General features: G+C 45.1%; 1 protein-coding gene across 1 annotated transcript in view; it reads right to left on the reverse strand.

Annotated features, from left to right (window-relative positions):
* Positions 1–1,592: 1,592 nt before the first annotated feature.
* CLNK (cytokine dependent hematopoietic cell linker) overlaps positions 1,593–19,487 on the reverse strand; it is a 181,269-nt gene continuing 163,374 nt past the window's right edge. The window contains exons 16-19 of the mRNA XM_070069585.1: positions 18,487–18,620; positions 17,033–17,110; positions 12,880–13,035; positions 1,593–2,719 (exon numbers count right to left, since the gene is read on the reverse strand). Coding sequence (XP_069925686.1) covers positions 2,573–2,719; positions 12,880–13,035; positions 17,033–17,110; positions 18,487–18,620 — 515 coding nt within the window. The 3' untranslated portion in view covers positions 1,593–2,572. The remainder of the gene's footprint in view (positions 2,720–12,879; positions 13,036–17,032; positions 17,111–18,486; positions 18,621–19,487) is intronic.

The following is a 19,487-nucleotide window of genomic DNA, read 5'->3' on the forward strand; positions in this document are numbered from 1 at the left end:
GCGGCTCTTCCTGCCATCTCTGTGCCTTCCTCCCGTTGTGCTGCTTCTGATTCAGTCTTGGTGTCTGAATTCCTGAAGATTCAACTCGCACAAGCCCTCAACTCCCAGTTGGGAGCAACCTCTGCCCCAACTTGAGATTTTATATTCGTGCCAGATATGTTCATAGGTATAAGCATTGTGGCGTTTACTGTCAGAATGTTTGCATTCTCGTTTCCCTCTTAGAATTAGATCCTACATTTATGAAAAACATGAGATAAAGCATTTTTCAGCACACATCTCTCATAGTGCTTGTATCACCTGAACACCTGCCCTAACAAAAACACTTGAGAAACACTTCTTGAGAACACAGTGAATGGCACAGCCCGAGTGAATCAGGGCTTTGGAGTTGTCAGTCATTTCCCAGCAGCCTCAGGGTGAGACTCAGATTCTTTCCCAAAGAGAAATCTTCCCTGTGGTTTCCTGTGTCCAGCAAGCTGGCCTGGGCTTGCTGAAGTCCAGAGGCGAGTGGCTGGCAAAGGCATTGCCTTCAGCTCCAATCAGCCTGCTCCTCATGGTCCAGTTCAGGTTGAATATTCTTGTCTCTTGGTTCTGGGTCATCCAGTGCAAGTGAACTGTAAGATAGGCCTCGTGGGGTATCAAGAGTTCCTTCTTCAACATATGCTCCTAACTTGGATTGATTTCTGCACAGTGACCCTTGGAAAGTGTTCAGCTGGGGGGTGGATGCCAAGAGTTCTCCATAGAGAGCTCATGTCTGCTGTTTTAGAAAAGATGCAGTCCTGGGCCTTGTGTCATTTTCACCTTACTCTCTTCTGTTTAATTCTATTTGTTTATCTGCATTATAGTTCAATTATGTAAATACCCCATGGATTTCAGATGTAGAGATTGCTAGCATGTGAAGCCATTGTATACTGTTAGTTTCAACAGTAACTTTTTTACTTACCCCACTACAAGAGTGTATTAGTTTATTTTAAGGTGGGTAAAGCTGTATTTCAACGTTATTTCTCCTTTTTTTCTTTCTATTTTTTTAGTCATTCCAAACATTTACTTTAGTTCATTCTTCAATACTCTTCTGTTTGCTTTCCAGACTCAGACTTTACACTGTTTTGCCGCCCTCTGTATAAGTCTGTTCCAAGATGGACACCTATAAAAGACAGCCCAGCTACAAGAAGCCAGTGCTTTCTGATCCAGCTGGTGTCTTTCATCTCTGCTTTCAATATCAAGGTCAGATTCAAAGCTGCTTCTTTCTGAAGATGGCAGGTCTGCTATTTCCCTTGGATTGGGCCCTTCTGCGGACTTGCAAGTGCCGGACCATCTGGCTCAGGAATGTTGTCCTTATTAGGTATTTGGAAAACAGGGCTGCTTTCATTCTGTGCCACCCCAAATGAATGAGGCCGACCGAAGCTACCGCAACAACCAGAACTTTGTAGTCTCTTCAGACGGTCTGGAAGCTCGTAGTCCTCCAGCACCAGTGCACCTGCCCACCAGCCGCTGTGCCTCTGTCGGCCAGCACCAGCACCGCCAGCAGGCCCTGGAGGCGGAACCTCATGCCACTGCCCCAGATCTGCACCCTCTCTTTCTTTTTCAAATGTTGCTTTTTCAAGGGGATTATAAAGTTGCACAGGGCAGGGGATGCTGGGAAAATGTGCTTGCCTGAAGCTAGGCAAAACGGATTTCAGTCTGGGCTCAATTTTATGCTGAGTAAGATCAATAACTTCTCTGAGCCTCTTCTTCTTTACTGACGTTGTAGGAAGGAATACAACTCAACCCTGTTACCCTAGAGGAGGAACAATATCATGACAAGTGCAATGCTATTACAAGAATCAGTACTAAATTGAGGACAGTTCTCTTTGCATTAAAGTCTGTAATTGGAATTGTAAAAAAAAAAAATAATTACTTTCAGTCAGACTCATGCTTGCCCAAAAGCTGGGGTAGTTTATAATCCTCCGAGTTCCTTACCAGGAAGCTGCTAATTCCATTTGGTGCAACGCTACCCTGAACAGCATTATGTTGGAAACTGGTCTTGTGGCTGTTCTGCACCTTAAAGTATTTCCAGTTTCTGTATTTCAGATGATATTCAAAAGTACTCTTGTTTCCCATTCCATGTTTCTTCCCAATAATCGCAATTTTCAGGATTATAGATAAAATAAGGCTAATGTGCATCTTTAGTGTGAAGCACCATCCACACATTGTAAAGGGACTGTCCAGACAGTTCTCAAACAAGGGCAGCTCAGTCCGTAAGAGCGTGGGTTTGGGAATCTCACGTGCTAGCTGCAAGCACTTAGGCACCTGCTTCCTGAAACCTTCATTGCTCCTCTGTAGCAGGCGTCTGATGGCCATGCTTATAGTCTGTTTAGAAAAGAACAGGTTACTACTTTTGCATGTTATAAATATTTCCTGTGTGGCTTAAGCTTTCAAAACCATGATTGATTTTCTGATTTCTGTTACAGAATGTTTTTCTTTTACTACAAAGTCAAAAAGTTATCCCTTGAAGACACAGAAAATAATCTTTTGAAATAAATGAAAGTGATGGAAACCTTGAATCCACCATTCGGAGGACAGAGCAAAGACCAGGCTACCAAGGTGAGAAGTGCCTGTTGAGAGGCAGGGGCTGGGTCAGGCAACACTGTTCCCTGTGCTCCCCGGTTTTGTCTTTCCCATCAATTAGTACGATAGGAAAAGACTTGTAGTGCTGGATGATGTCTTCCACAGAATCAAATCTCTGAAACACAGAAAAGAAAATTCATAGATTTTTTAAATATCTTTTTTTTATCTGTAGGTTTAAGTGTCCCATTTCGCTTAGCAAAGAGGTGAACTCATTAACATCTTCAGTATTTAAAAAATTGATTTTTTTTTACAAAAAAGGATGTACTATGCAAGCTCATGAAAGATAAGTGTAAGAACCATGACAATGGAGCAAAACAGAACTTAGAGCAAAAGTGAACTCTGGGCCAGCGCCATGGCTCACTTGGCTAATCCTCTGCCTGTGGCACCAGCACCCTGGGTTCTAGTCCCAGTTGGGGTGTCGGATTCTGTCCTGGTTGCTCCTCTTCCAGTCCAGCTCTCTGCTGTGGCCCAGGAAGGCAGTGGATGATGGCCCAAGTCCTTGGGCCCTGCACCCACATGGGAGACCAGGAGGAAGCACTTGGCTCGTGGCTTCGGATCGCCGGCTGTAGCAGGCATTTGCGGGGTGAACCAACGGAGGGAAGACCTTTCTCTCTGTCTCTCTCTCTCTCTCTCTCACTGTCTAACTCTGCCTGTCAAAAAAAAAAAAAAAAAAAAAAAAAAAAAAAAAAAAGAAGAAGAAGAAGAAGCAGTGAACTCTGGAAACGTACAGTTCCTACCAGCAAAGTGTTCCTCAGAAGCAGGTGGCACTGGTCAAGCTTCGCTCTTGTTACAACTTTCCTATCCCGAAGACTTGGATGGGTTCATCATCCAGCACGCAGTCTTGTGGGATCTCTGATCCACCTGTTCCCTGACTGTGACCAACTAAAATGTAGAAGCTCTGAGCTTGGGCTGAGTGAACTGGATTGAATTGCCTGCAGTGGCCCTTCCCTCCTGCAAACCGTATTGCTCTAATGAATTCTGTGCACAGAAGGGACAGTGATGGCCACAGAACTGCTGATAGCTCTCAGTCAACTTAGCTTTCTCCCTGGGCTTCTTGTGAAATCTCAGGGTGGCTGCAGATCTCAGTGTTTTGAGAGATACACAGATAAATTGCTATGGCAATTTGATGGAAAGTGAGATTGTTTCAAGTCTAGGGGAATCAGCAAGTGCTTTGAAGTGGGTTTGATGTTATGGGGAGATTAAGATTAGTTTATCAGGTGGGTTTAGAGGATGTTCGGGACATGTCCAGGTGTTGAGAAGGCTGGAGCATAAATGGGAGTGCTGGTTAGGTGAGTTTGGAGAAGAGAACATTGGGAGATAATTAGGAAGAACTTGCATAACCTGCCTCCCAGTACTTAAGACAAGTTCAGTGCTCAGTAGCAAATCTGTGCACTTAGCAGGGCAGGTGGAATGATTTTTCTCTGAAGAGCTAAGGAAATTGAAACTCAGGGAAGTGGGCTGACTTGCTCAGGGTCACACAAGGGGAGATGCAGGGCCAGGAGTGGCCTTATTTTCTGGAAAATTATCTGTTTTGTCTATTATGTGACTTTGCCCATGACTAGTGACCTCTGATATCCCAACAGACCAGCATGGAGGGGACACATCCTGGGGGAAGAAAGCAGAGGGGACACTTTGATGCTGGTTTGATTTTGTCTCCTTTTTCCTCTTCCCAGGGCATCCTAGGTGCAGGAAAGCTGGCAAGTCTCAGATATACAAGGGACTTCAGAAAGATCATGGAAAAATGAAGATAAGCTTATCTTCATATAAAACATTGAAACCCATGCATTTTCCTACAATGTGTATTTTTCATGAAGTTTTTGAAGTTCCTTCATATGAATGGATTTAAAGAAGTTGTTGCTGAACTAAATTTATCTTTTAATTCCATTTTTCACAAACTTTTGGAAATTCCTTTGTTTCCAATGGAGAATGAGGTTGATAAGGTTTCTGTCCACATGTACATTACCTACTCATGGGAACAGACAGGAAATAATTTCCTATATGAACAGGTACTTTCATTTAGGAATGTATGTTGTGAAAATGTTCACCTTGGAGTTTGAGGATCTCATCTGATGACCCAGGAGCTTCCCTTGGGGGCTGCATGTGGGTGTTGGGTGGGAACATCCTCTTTCCTTTGAGGGAGCATCTGGTTGAAATGCTAGGAACTGTGACTTCTGTGGCCATCTCTGGAGGGTGTGAAGAGCAGATAGGCAGTGCACTGAGGCACAGACTTCAGGAAGGAAGCGTGGGGGCATATGTTTCTCAGTGTCCCCTCCGTTCCTGTCCTGGTCCCGTGAGTGAAGATACTTTCCCCCTCTCCCCACTGTGGCTGCTAGTTGTTGGGTTTGTCTTTTCAAACCCCAGGAGCACAGAGCTCTGACCCAGTCTGTAAGGGACTTGCCCCTGCAGCTGCCGCAGGGTTGGTGGCAGGGATTTCCTGGAGTTAACTTGTATATCAGTGCTTTCATGTGGCTGCAACAAAATACAATACGCTTGGTAGATATAAACAATGGAGATTTCTTTTCACAGCTGTGGAGGCTGGGAATCCCAAGATCAAGGCCCTGGGGTCTCCCTTATAAAGGCCCTCATCCCAGTCATGAGGATTCCACCTGCACAATGTCATTACCTACCAAAGCCCCATCTCCTAATTCCATCACCTTGGAGGTTAGGGTCTTAATATATGAATTTGTTTCATTTTGTTTCTTGGTGGGGGACAAGCCTGTAGGACATTGCACCACCTCTCTCAGATATCCAGTAAACACATGTTTCTACTCATACCAAGGCTAGGTGGTTTCCAAGTGGTCCAACAGAGAGAGTAATTGTCATACCACTGTGGGGTCATCCAAAGTAAAGGACCAACGGAGCCTAAACACCTGAGTTCAAAGCCTGGCTCTCCTCCTCAGTGTCTGTGTGACCTGGGGCAAGTTTCTTATACTCTGTGTCTCAGATTCTCTGTCCATGAACAGTAGTGGTAGTGTTAGGACCTGCCTCTGAGGTCCAGTGAGAGGATTATCTGAGCTGATGCCTGCATTGCCTTTGGAAGAAAGCATGGCACACAGTGAGTGCCAGGAAGATGCCAGCCATCCCCACTCCTTCCCACCTCTGGCTCAGCCAAGAACACCAGCAGAGAGCAATGGAATCTTGAGGACATTCCTAAACTCTATCCGAAGTCTTTAGGAAGAAAGTTCCTGTCTTTCATTTCCAATGATAAACTAAGGATTAAGTTTTCTTCCTCTGTCATCACATTTGACAACACCAGAAGGGATTAATGAAAATAAGCTTTCCCAACAGAATTCTCCCGTGAGATGGGCTAACCCATTGCTATAAGGAAATCTTCTTTTCTGATCTCAATCTTCAGAGGCAAATGCTTTGGTTTCTCATTCCTGTTTTCTTTAGCATTTCCCCAGATAATGGATTCAGTATTAATTGTTTTAATAATCTACACGACGACATTTTATATGAAATTACAATTTTAACAGGTGGTAGGAAGCAAGGCAGGAACAATTAATCATACTGTCATTTCTTATTATTGGCTTGTGTGAGTCTGGTGGGCTCACGTCTGAAATTCTGCCCTAAAGAGACTTTTAAAAACATTATAATTAGGCTTTTTTTATGTAAAATTATTTTTCAGGGGGACAGCAAATGTGATGCTATTAGATCTTAAAATCTGTTTAAACCTTTTGTTTATTCTCTGCGGGGACTGTAGTCAATGTCTCCTTGCCAGAAGGAAATAAATGTGGGTACACACTTAGGAGTGAAAGAAGGAAAGAGACAGAGACAGAGAGAGAGAGAGAGAAGGGGGAAGGAGGGGAGAGGAGAAGAGAGGAGAGGAGAGAGAGAGAAGGGGGAGGGAGGGGAGAGGAGAGGAGAGGAGAGGAGGGGAGATTGAGATGGAGAAATGTGTGGATGTCAGGAGAGAAAGAGGAAAAGGAAGCAGACAAAGGAGTAGAGAAATACATCTATGGTGCAGTTTGTTTCTGTCTCCTAGTCTTTAACGTGTAATCTGTCAAGTGAATGTCTACTGTAATTTTCAAGCCCTTAAACATTTGCAGAGCAAGGAAAGTCTTTTAGTTGAAATGGCTCCCTTCTCTCCCTTCCTTGAGCGTTCAAAGCAATGTTGGCAAACACAGCTTGGAAGACTTCAAGGCAGGGCTGATGTTTGATGTAGGCAGAGCTCTGGCTCTGCAGGTTGTTTATGGCAGGTGTCTCCTAGTGGCCAGGGCCAGTGTTCCACCAATCTGCCGTTTGCTCAGCTGCATGCATAGATCTGCACAGTGTTCCCAGAGCAGACACTGAATCTAATCTAGTGCAGGCACAAAAGCAATGCTTAGCTAACAGTAAATGAATAGTTGGGCATAGTGGGCTGACTAGTGCTCCCACCCTCACCCCAGAATCTGTGAATGTTACTGTGCATGTTATTGTTTTATTGGTAAAATATGGTGTCAAGGATCTTGAGAGGAGGAGCTTTCGAGAGGGTGTCTGGCTGGATTCTAGAAACCATCATGATATCCTTCTAAGACAGAAGAAGGTGGCAGAGATTAAAGGTGATTTAAGGTTGTGTGACCACAGAGGTAGGGGCTGGGGCCAAAGGTTGTCCACAGCCTCCAGAAGCAGCAAGAGGAAAAGGTTTCAGACTTGCAGCCCCAGAACTATGAGAGAATATAGCCTGAAGCCCCCCGACTTGTGGTCCTTATGAGAGCGGCTGTAGGAAAAAAACGCAATGGGTGATCCCTAAATTTGAACCCAGACATGAATTTTCAGCACCTGGCTAACTGACCCAATAACTAACATACAGTACAATGGTGCTTCCAAGTTGTATGCTTCACAGGCATGCCTGGGTTTGCCCGCCCCCTATGCTGTTTGGGGGTACAGAGATGGGGAGCCTTCCCTGGGTTTCACCCAGGCTTCTCCTGTAGTCCTCATGGTCCCATGTGAGTATTTCCTCTGGTGCCTGGGGCACAGAGCCCTCATTAAAGGGCTCAGGGGGGCTGGTGCTGTGGCGCAGCGGGTTAACACCCTGGCCTGAAGCGCCAGCATCCCATATGGGCGCCAGTTCCAGTCTTGGCTGCTCCACTTCCGATCCAGCTCTCTCTTATGGCCTGGGAAAACAGTAGAAGATGGCTCAAGTCCTTGGGTCCCTGCACCCATGTGGGAGACCTGGAAGAAGTTCCTGGCTCCTGGCTTTGGATCGGTGCAGCTCCAGCTGTTGTGGCCATTTGGGGAGTGAACCATTGGATGAAAGACCTCTCTCTCTCTCTCTCTCTCTCTCTCTCTCTCTCTCTCTCTCTGCCTCTCCTCTCTCTCTGTGACTCTGACTCTCAAGTAAAAAATATATTAATCTTAAAAAAAGAAAGAGCTTAGGAATCATATAAGATGGGAGTGGAAATGAGCATCTGTGACTGTGTGTGTGTGTGTGTGTGAGAGAGAGAGAGAGAGAGAGAGAGAGAGAGGGAGAGGGAGGGAGGGAGGGAGAGGGAGAGAGAACCTCTGTATTTACTTAACTTTGTATTACACTCAGAAGAACTCCCATGAGCTAGGTGTTGCTGCATTGTCTGTGTACGTAAATTCTGAAATTTTCAAGACAACTAAAGAAACCAAACCACACAAAACAAAAATTATGCTTGAAAACCCTGATTCTCATTGTACTTTCCTCGCTAAGTTGGGTGAAGATCTTGTTATTTTATTTGAACATCAAATGAAATAGCTGGTGGTTGGCTGTTTAGCAGAACCTGGCCGTACCAATTTTATACTTGTAATTTTTTAAGATGTGGGGTTCTATCCCAGCAAAGCAAAGAGCTTGGGTTGTGAGAGTCATGAAGAGACAGAGCACAGTCCAGACCACAGCACAGATCCTACAGGGCAGAGGCAGAAAGACTCACTTGTGAACTGTAATTTTTCACTCGGTCACTGGTACATAGTACTTTGCAAGTAAGTGTTAACTGTTCTTCAACAGTTATTCAACTGACAGTATTCCTGGCTATTTGCAAATAGGTATGGGATTGTTTGCACTTGGTTATGATATTATCTGAAGATGTATGAGGAAGTCAATCTTTTTGCAAAGTATATTGATTCCCAGTGTTGCCATGTATGAGGTGTGATCTTGGGCCAATTACTCAACATTTCTGTGCCTTAGTCTCACCATTTGTTAAAAGGGGATACTGGCAGCACCTCCTTCACAGCGCAGCATGGTAATGAGGATTCAATAGATCAGGTTAGTTGATAACTGCTAACTCAGAAAAATGCTGTGCCTAGGAAACATACCTAAGTGTTCAACGAAAGAAAAGGAGACTGTTGTTTGGGAGATGCAAGGGAGTAGAAAAATTCTCAAAATAGAAAGGACCTTCCTAAACTCTCCAAGGCAAATCTTCAGTGGCAGTAACTAGAGCAGCTCATCTGGAAGCTGAGGGTCTGATCTGTGGGCTGCTTTAGGGGACAGCTCCTTACTGGCCCATGCAGCCAGTGAATGGCTGACCATCTGATTAGATGTTGTCAGGATGTCAGCAGACAATTGCTCTGTGTCCCTGCTTATTAGCAAACGAAAGTGGGGCTGGTAATAAAAGCTGTAACCTTGTTATAGGTCTGCTGTGGTCTGAATATGGTGAAATTTAATCAACTCCTGCTGGAATTTGAGCCCTGTAATGAGATTATTAAGAGGTGGGACCAGGCAGGACCTTTGAGGAGTGATTAGGGCTCTGCCCTTATGACTGGATTAATCCATTTGTGTTGGGAGTAGATTGTGGATAATGGGTGTTCTGAGAGGGCTCTCTGCTGTGGAAGCTGATTGGGCTGGCTGGCTCTCTCACTCCCTGTCTCTCCCCATGTGTGTTCTCTGCTGCTTCAGGGTGCTGCCAGCAGGAGGGCTGTGACCAGATGCCAGCCCTTTGACCCTGGACCAGAACTGTGAGCCCAAATAGACCTCTTTTCTTTATGATGTGCGATCCCTGGTGTTTAGTTATAAACAGTAGCAAAGAGACTAAGATAGGACATCAGTTTCCTCACTCATAAAGGAGTCTTTTTCAGAGGCTAAATGAAAAAGCAAATTAAATGGCATCTGGAGGAGGGTCTAGCACATGCCTGGGCACAAGGGCCACTTTCCAAGGAAAAGGAGCCCTTAAACTCAAGCTTTTAAAAATCACATAATGCTGTTAAAAAAAAAAAAAAAAAAAAAAAAAAAAAAACCTTAGTGATCTGGAAGTTGGCCAGTATGGAAGGTTTAAGGCAAATAGATCAGATCTGGAAAGTCCATCAATCATGAGTCTGTATTAGAGTGAGATTACATTCTAGCTATCAAAATGATGCTTCAGATGACAACATAATAATGAACGCTTGGTACTTGTGTGTCTAGTTCTGACAGTACCTTTTCTTTTTTTTTTTAATTTTTTTTTTTTTTGACAGGCAGAGTGGACAGTGAGAGAGAGAGACAGAGAGAAAGTTCTTCCTTTGCCGTTGGTTCACCCTCCAATGGCCGCCGCAGCTGACACGCTGCGGCCGGCGCACCACGCTGATTCAAAGGCAGGAGCCAGGTGCTTCTCCTGGTCTCCCATGGGGTGCAGGGCCCAAGCACTTGGGCCATCCTCCACTGCACTCCCTGGCCACAGCAGAAAGCTGGCCTGGAAGAGGGGCAACCGGGACAGAATCCGGCACCCCAACCGGGACTAGAACCCGGTGTGCCGGCGCCGCAAGGCAGAGGATTAGCCTAGTGAGCCGCGGCGCTGGCCAGAACCTTTTCTTAATGTGGCTGTATTGCGTATATTTATGTAGAATCTATTCATTTACCCATGCACCTGTTGATGCTAAACCAGCCCGGCAGCAAAGACTGGTGAACTGATGTCACTGTTGCCTGTGGCGCTGAGTGATCTCTCCAAGCCAAGCATGATTCTCAGAAAAAGGGCTATAGGTCAGACACTGGATTAAGCCCTCTGACTGTATTTTCACATGCTGGAAAGGTTTCAGCTACCTGAAGCATTTTGGCAGCCCTGGCAATAAACCCTATTTTGATATCTGTTGGAGAACAATAGGTATCAGTGTGAAAGTTCTGGTTTTATACTGAGGTAGGTAGGGAGGCAGTCAGCAAGAGGAGCTGAGATTGCCAGCACCTCACCTGTGCTGTAGCCTCACCTGCACTGCCCAAACCCAGCCTTTGCAGGTATCTTCTCAAACATGCTCTTTCTGCACCGTGGAATAAATATAGCTTCTGTGATTTTACCACTTAAAGCCAATATCAGCTAAAGATATTCAATATGACTGCCAGAGTCATCCTTGGAATGACATTTAGTTCATTATAAGGTCACTGTAATAAAATTACCATAGCTGACACTCCAGCTCCCATCATATACTTGAGGTCATGATACTTCCCAGGTTTTCATAAGAGGACCAAGAAGGCTGGTGCCGCAGCTCACTAGGCTAATCCTCCACCTCGGTGCTGGCACCCTGGGTTCTAGTCCCAGTCAGGGCACCGGATTCTGTCCTGGTTGCTCCTCTTCCAGGCTAGCTCTCTGTTGTGGCCCGGGAAGGCAGTGGAGGATGGACCAAGTGCTTGAGCCCTGCATCCGCATGGGAGACCAGGAGGAAGCACCTGGCTCCTGGCTTTGGATTGGCACAGTGCGGCGGCCGTAGCAGCCATGCGGGGTGAACCAATGGAATGAAGACCTTTCTCTCTGTCTCTCTCTCTCTCTCACTGTCTAACTCTGCCTGTAAAAAAAAGAAAAAACAAAACAAAACAGGAAACAGGTGGTACTGAAACCCCTTCCAACCCCACTACTTTTGAATATTTGACTAAGCCTCACCTTGGGCACCACTCTCTGTGCCTCCAGATTATTAAGGGGCAGCCCTGAAGCTTGTTGAGCGCAGCCCTTTCTTGAGCTTGCCTGTACCCCCTCCTGAACATACACTTTCACTTTGCATGTAAATAAATCCTGCTGCTTTGCTGACCTTTGCGTGTTATCTTCTCATCCTTCAGTTTCCTCTTGCATTGAAGACAGGAATCTGGACCCAGCCAGACCCACAACATTACTGCCTTAGTTTGCTAGGGCTGCCATAACTAAGTGCTACAGACAGGGCAGCTTAAGTGATAGAACTTTATTTCTTCACAGGTACGGAGACCTGAAGTCCAAGGCCAAGTTGTGGGCAGGGTTTGTTCCTTCTGAGACCTCTGTCCTTGGCTTGTACATGCTTGTCTTCTCTCTGGGTCCTCACCCAGTCATCCCTCTGTGTCCTGACCTGTTCTTCTTAGAAGAAGACCAGTCCTCTTGGCTTGGGGCCCACCACATGACTTCGGTAACCTTAATTGTTTCTTTAAAGGCCTATTCTCCAAAGACACATTTTGAGATACTGGGGTTGGGTCTTCAGTGTGGGAATTTTTTGGGAAAGGGACCCAGTTCAGCCTGTCACACTGGCTGAAAGATAAAATTGAGACCTGGAGATGTTAAATAAGAGTCACTGAATTGTAGAAGTCTAGACTTTTTATATTTGAGGAACGTAAAGCCCAGAGACAATAAAAGATGGCTTGAGGTCACATCCTTAGTAATTGGGACTCACAACTTCCCTTCTTCCCTCTCTCCCTTCTTCCCTGCTGTCCTTCATCCTCAGAAGAAGAGTTGAGTGAGTAACCTCTCACTGCCCTTTCACCTGCTACCTCTATGTATTTGACCATTTACTTATTTTCTCAGGCTCAGTTTCTCCACATCTAAGACAGGAACTATCCTTACCTCCAAGAGTTGTTGAGGATTAGAATAAGATAATGCAGATAGGCTAGGCCTGGCACACACGTGTTCAGAGAAATGTTCTCCTTTCTCATCAGTTTGTTTATATGGTTATTAATGAATGCTGTCATGGATCCATCCTTCCCCCTGGCAACCCGTCAGCAGATGTGTCCTGCAGACAAGTGTGTGGCGCATGCCACCAAAAGCTGTGACTGAGTTCACATTGATTTGGGAGACACTGACTTATTCATAGCTAGTGCTAATAGACCTTAGAAATGCTGGGAAGGAATGTTGGCTTGGGCTTCCCATGGAGGCCCCCTGGAGGGCAGAATTTCTCAATGTGTTGTGTAGAAAGGGTTTTCTGCAATAGGCGAGGCACAATAAGGGTGCCTGGAATGACTAGGACTGGGGTGGGGGGTTGGGAGGATATTTGTGCAGACTGCTGCTTCCAGCTACAGGGTGGTATGCTCTTCTCTGATCCCGTCATCACTGGGACATGGACACATGACTCCCCGCGCCCCCGTGACTTTCTCTTGGACGGTAGCCTGGAAAAGGGAAGCAGTGGACTTACACCCACCTCATCTCCTCTGAGTCCTGTCCCCAGGGCAAACTGCTGATTCCTCTCCAGGAAGCGGATTTTCACGTTGTAGACTTTGTTCCCATAAAATACCACCAAAACATAGGGCTCCTCCTTGGATTTCGTGGAACAGTCTCGGACCAAAAAAGTACCGTCCTGAGGCAAAGAAGCACATGGTCATCTTCTCAGGCACGCCAGCAGCCTGCCCCTGCAATGGTGGCAACCATGATGTTCACGTGCGTGAAATACCCACGTGAGTTCAGTTTTTGGCAAACCTGCAATTTATTTAGTTTAACTCAGTGAGTTTTTATTGAGTATCTGTTTATGTATGAGTTCTTGTTGTTTTCTGGGATGTGTACCAAGAGGGGAATGATGCTACGTTCTTCCAAATCTTCCATCATCCTTTACTGACCTCAGTTTAATGCCTACAACCTTGGCATGGCATCCGTGGAGAAGTGTGCCAGCCTGACTTGTGGTCTGACTTCTCATTGCTCCTACAACCTCCTGCTTCTGGCTCTAACCAAGCCATCATGTCCTGAAGGCACTATGTCTGTATGGAAAAGCCCTCCTCCAGCCCCTCCCTTGTGCGCTTCCCTTCAGCTGTCAATCTTCCTACATTACCTATTCTGCCTGATGCCCAGCTATTATTCTAGAAATAGTGAAGCCACCATATGCCTTGAGGATAATAAGATTTTAACCTAGTAAATTGGTCTTCATGCAGAGATATGTCCATTAGGACCCGAGTTCCTCAAAGAGGCATGGGATTTCAAAGTCACTGATACAAACATTAGTGGAGAGTCCTTATGAGGGAGGAGCAAATATAGCTGGGTTGAGGCAGAGGCAGGTGTGGGACTAGGGGTAGGAGTTGGGGGAAGAATGTGAAATGTCTGAGAGATGAAGGAAGCCGGAGCTTCAGTGTTCCAGAAGCCATAGGGTGGAGACCTATGGCTTCCCGAAGGCCAGTGGTGTCACAGCTGAGATAGAAACAATTAGACACCCTTCACCTTAGAGACAGTTCAGGGTGAAGGCCCGCAGGGCAAGGGCTGAGAAATGCAGCAGTCCCGCTGGCATGAATACACTTGAAAGGCTTAGCTTTGTGGTTGCCTTGTGTCATTTGTATAAATTAAGTTACCAAAAAATCTGTGACTGTTATTGTATAGGCTCTTGTGTAGATGGGTGTAGATGATGTGTAAAGCATAGATATTATGTATAAGGAGTTATATTTTAATCATCGTTCCATGTAATTTGTGTAGATTATATGTTATCTATCCATATATAGGCATAGAGGATAAATGACATCTATAGTTATATATAATTAATAATTATAGATCTTACAGACATATATATATATAGTGGTCATCATAGAATGTCATACTACATAATACTAAAATCTAATGCAGTACTGTGATGATGTTAGCACTTCATCTGATTTTTACGTAAACTTTGAATGAGGGAGGTGTTTTATCTCCATTGTATAGCTAAAGGACATAGGGTCCAAAAGCTTCAGTGAGTTCCCTGGATCATCACAGTAAGTAAATGGAATTCCTACAGATCAAACCCAAATTCTTACTCTTTGGCCACACTAGCCCCTGAGTGTGTCATGTGGGATTGAGGAATTTTGGGCATTTATACTGCCTAAAATATTCCCCCATGACAGAAGCCTTAACACAGAAGCAAAGAACCTTGCCAAAGATCAGAAGAGGGAGGAAGCTAAGACCAGGGGCCAATCTGGGAGTTTATTATCTTAAATTCTGGAGTGAATTTGTCAGCATGAATCTGGCAGTCCTTCAATGTAAATTTTGTCTCATAGACAGGAAATGTGTTTCGACAAAACTGAGACAAGTAAAAAAGGGAAATATGAAAAGTCATTCAATGGAGACTTTGCTGTCCTAGTATTTCCTGGGAAGAGGCAGAAGCAGGCACAGAGAGGGAAGAAGGAAGCGTTACTGAGTGCCCAAGGGTTCCTGAGGACATGGGGAGCAAGAATGCTGCTCTTCTAGCACAGTCAACATACAGGGTCCTGGGACGGGTCTGAGAGCAGTTGTTTCCTGATGAGAACAGGGTCTGTGAGTGCAGTGTTGCCCTGGGCTCTGGTAGCCAAGGGGAGCTGAGATTGAGGTCTCCACCTTAGCACTTGCCCTTCTAACCCAGCAAGGCCAGCCATAGCTGGATTTTGGGTGCAGAAGATGAGGAGCTCCTGGAGGTGAGGCCCTGACCAAATCACACATGGCTCCTATAGAGCTGCAGTGGCTCCCAGAGGCAGGCAGCTGTGAATTCATGAAAAGAGCATTGATCTTGAATTGGATTTTGTAACTTTCTTCACTTAGTGACCCAGGCCTTGGCTAAGCCTCAGTTTCCTCACTTAGGTACTGGGTAGTTCTATTGTCCCTGTGAACAATGAGTTTCCCATTGCTGCTATAGCAGATTGCCATGGACCTAGTGACCTTAAAACACAGCTTTGTTGCCTTACAGTTCTGGCAGTCAGGAATCCATTGTGGATCTCGTTGGACCAAAATCAAAAGGGTGACTTTGTTTTCATGCTTTTCTAGAGGTCACAGGAATTCCTGACTTGTGGCTCCTCCCTCCTTCCTCCACCAATCAATCTAGCCTTTCTTTCCCTTATCACCTCTCCTCTTTGTCTCTGACACTCCTGCTTTCTCTGCCATGGGCCCCTGTGATAATAATGAGCCCACGCACATAATCTGGGATAGTCTCTCCATCTAAACTTCCTTGATATAATTGCATCTGCAAAGCCTCTAGAAGCTTCTAGAAATTAGGATGTGGGCATCTTAGGGAGGAGCTTTATTCCATTTACTATAGCAATGTACAGTTTATTTATTTTATCTTATTATGCAACATGAACTCTGAGAATGGGGTTTTATTAAAATTTATTAGAGAACAATTTTTTTGTTTTGCCTATCCACTAATCAATTAACTCATGTTTGTGTTTCCTCATTCGACAGTGACCATTGCACTTGCTGTCTGAGTTGCATCAGTTAGTCAATGTTGTATCAGTCTTGAGAGACTTTCTGTCACTTCTAAGCAATCTGGTGTATTTCTCTGCACAATGCAGCAGCTTCTTAATGATTCATTATTTGAAATGATCGTTGTGGTAGTCATTTGACCTTATCACAAATACTCCAGTTCTTCTCTCCTTTTGGTCATATGAGAGGTCTGTACTTCCTCTCATCCTTTGAAGTTGTCTTGGTCATGTGACCGACTTTGGCCAATGATTTGTGAGCAGAGGTGAAGCATCAAGAACCAGCGTGTGATGGTAGAAGCACACCAGTGAGGTGGAGGCTCCATCAGCCTGTCTTGAACGTGGAGTGCAAGCAGGAAGTAAAGTTTTGTTATGCTCAATGACTGAGACCTTGGAGTTGTTACTGCAGCATAACCCATCCTATCCTGGCAGTTTCCTTTCCTGGGGAGGTGAGACATAAGGACCGACTGGACCCTGAGCAGGCCTTGGCTAAGAAGGTGACACTTGAAAGACACAGAGGAGGCCCTTTCCATTCTCATCTTGAGACCCTAGCTTCCACAGTAGATCCTCAAGAGTTCCATAGAGTTGATTTTTCTGTTGTTTACTTTATAGATAAAGAAACCTACCCGTAAAGTTCATTAGGAAGTTGAGAAACTCTTCACTTAAAAATTTCCTTTATCGGAGCTGGTGTTGTGGCACGGCGAGTTAAGCCTATGCTTGCAATGCTAGCATCCCATATCAGAGTGTTTATTCGAGTCCTGGCTGCTCTGCTTTTGATCCAGCTTCCTGCCAATGCATCCTGGGAAGGCAGCAGAAGATGGCCCAAGTATAGGGACCCCTGCTGCTTGTGTGGGAGACCAGGATGGAGTTCTCGGTTCCTGGCTTTAGCCTGGTCCAGCCCTGGCCATTGCACTCAATTGGGGAGTGAACCAACAGATAGAAGATATCTCTCTCCCTCTCTTTCTCTCTGTCACTCTGCCTTTTAAATATATAAAATAAATCTTTTTTAAAAATTCCCTTTGTCATGACAGCTTCCCTAGCATTGAGAAACACAGGGTGAGGCAGAAACCACCGCACCAACGTATGCTGCTCGCTCTGTCCTGTGGATCTATGAGCAGAGAACCCTGGGATGGCAATGGAAATGAGGACAGTGAGCCCCATGGGAGGTGTTACCTTATTTTCCTTCATTAATGCCTCTTCTACTACCCGGCGACCATATTGTCCAATGTACCACTCGCTGTGCTGGATACCCTGCAGGATTGGTTCACAGATGAGAGTATTAGGGTCAAAGGAAAGTACTAATTATGAATTGATTCAGAATTTATTTTTGTTCCATCAGTGCTCAATCACAGCTTATTTTATTGTAGATATCCAATTCACAGAATTTAATCTCAGAATCTGCAGAAGCCCACAGATGCTTGGAGGAGATGGGTACAGACAAACTAATTAGTTGATTAGAGTCTGGTCACTACTGGAAGGAACTGGAAGTTGAGAAAGGTCCTTTGGCCCCACCCTCTGAAGGAGAAACAAAGCCTCCACCTATCCCTGCTTTCTGAATTTGCACCTGCTCAGTCCTTGTGAGGTGGGATGCGTGTGGGTAGTGAAGCCTGGGCTGTCTGCAGCACCATCAAACAGCAGGGAGGGGCTGGTTTTGTGGGGCAGCAGGTTGAGCCACTGCCTGTGATGCTGCTGTCCTATATGAGCAGCGGATGCTGCATCTGACCCAGCGTCCTGCTAACAAGCCTGGGGAAGTAGCAAGTGCTTGGTCCCCTGACACCCACATGAAGCTGCTGACTCCTGAGTTTGGCCTGGCCCAGTTCAGGACTGTTGTAGCCACGTGGGGAGTGAATCAGTGGATGAAAGATCTTTCTCTCTCTCTGACTTTCAAATAAATAAATAAATCTTTTTAAAAAAAACCAAAAACAGCAGTAAGAGGAAAGCAGGGACAGAGTCCAAGCATCTTTGTGTCACTTGCCTGGAGTTGCTCAGGGCAGCGTTGGGATATGAACTCTAGTCTGTGTGCCATGTGTCCTATTTATATCAATGATGAATCACTTAAAGTTGTTTTGATTATACAATCCACTGTGGCAGGAAAAGTAGAGGGCAGTCAGAGAGATGCACCCTGAGCTCACAATTCCTTCCCAGGTTTCCAAGGATCACATTTTTTTTTTTTTTAAGCCATCCCTCTGCAAGGCCCTTCTTTGTTCAGGATCCCAATGCATCCCTATACCACTTCTGTGAGATGAGTGTGTCAGGTATTGTTAACCATACTGGAGACGGACAACAGAGGCTTAGGAAGAGGGACTCTGTTACATAATGAGCCAGCCAGTGATGATGGCATTGGCACTGGTCTCCCAATCAGAGCTTCTGATCCCTCCAGCACAAACCTGACCCATCCAGTGAGGGCTACACCAGTGAATGGGAGCTTTGTCTGTCTCAAATAAAAATTTTTAAAGCAATTTAAAAAGCATTTGGTGAAAAAGTAATATGTTGTATGCCAAAATACTTTAAAAATATTAAAAGCCAATGATACATAGCCAGAAAAGAACAAAGCAACGCCAATAACAAGAACTTCCTGTTGGTCTAAGCACATTTAGGAAGAGCTGGCAGCACAGTGTCTGCTGTACCTTATGATCAGGTGGCGTGGGACAGGGCCTTCTCCAGCCTGGGGGTTCGCAGGGCAGCTTGTTTTTATGGGGGCCGTAGCCAGCTGGAGACTGGCATCTCTGAGGGGAAGAGGACTGTGTGCTCCCTGTAGGATCTGGGAAGAGGAAATTCACATTGAGGTATGATTTGGTTACTGATTCAGCCCATTTGACGCCCACCCAGGGTGAAAGCCTGCCCTCCCACCCTTCTCTGTGGGACTGTCATGATGTCCCTGACAACACCCTACCCAGCCACCTCAGCCCCTCTGTGTTTCTTGCTTTGGTTTTTGCCTCGTCCCCCCTCTTTCCATCTGGCACTCAGAGAAATCTCCAGAAGATGTAATTCTAACTTCACTATTCCTTCTGTTCAAATTCTTTCCATGACCTCCTTCCCAAGAATCTGAACATTTTCCTTCTGTCCACCATGCTCTGAATGGCCTGTCTCTTCTCACTTCTCAACCCTCATTGTTGTTCCTCCCCAGCCGTCCACTCTGTTCTGGTCATGACAGATATCTTCCATTTCTTAGATAACCCAGACCTGTCTCCAAGTCAGGAGATGCTTTCCTTAAAAACAGCAACAACAACAACAACAACCTGGAATATTTTTTGTAATGAAATATCACTTTTTTTAATCATTGAGAATGGCTGACTATACTTTTGAGACTTATGTATGTGGTAAATATTTTGTTAAAAATGAAGAAACTGAGCCTCTCACCTCATGGCAAACAAGAGACAATATTTTTTCCCAGTTATACATTTAAGCATTAAGCTTTGCAAGTACAAATTGGAATTTGGGAAAGCTTATATCTGCCATTGTGACATAAGAGTATCCCAGTAGTTGAGTTTCTCTGATAAGAGTGTGAGTGTTCCTTGCAAATGTACTTACAAAAATATTACATTATATTACATAGATTAAACATTGGAAGATCATTTCTTATCTGTGAACCATTATTTTCCAAGTGACCAATGCATGATGCTACAAA

This window comes from Oryctolagus cuniculus, chromosome 2, assembly GCF_964237555.1.
Source record: "Oryctolagus cuniculus chromosome 2, mOryCun1.1, whole genome shotgun sequence".
Taxonomy (NCBI): Eukaryota; Metazoa; Chordata; class Mammalia; order Lagomorpha; family Leporidae; genus Oryctolagus; species Oryctolagus cuniculus.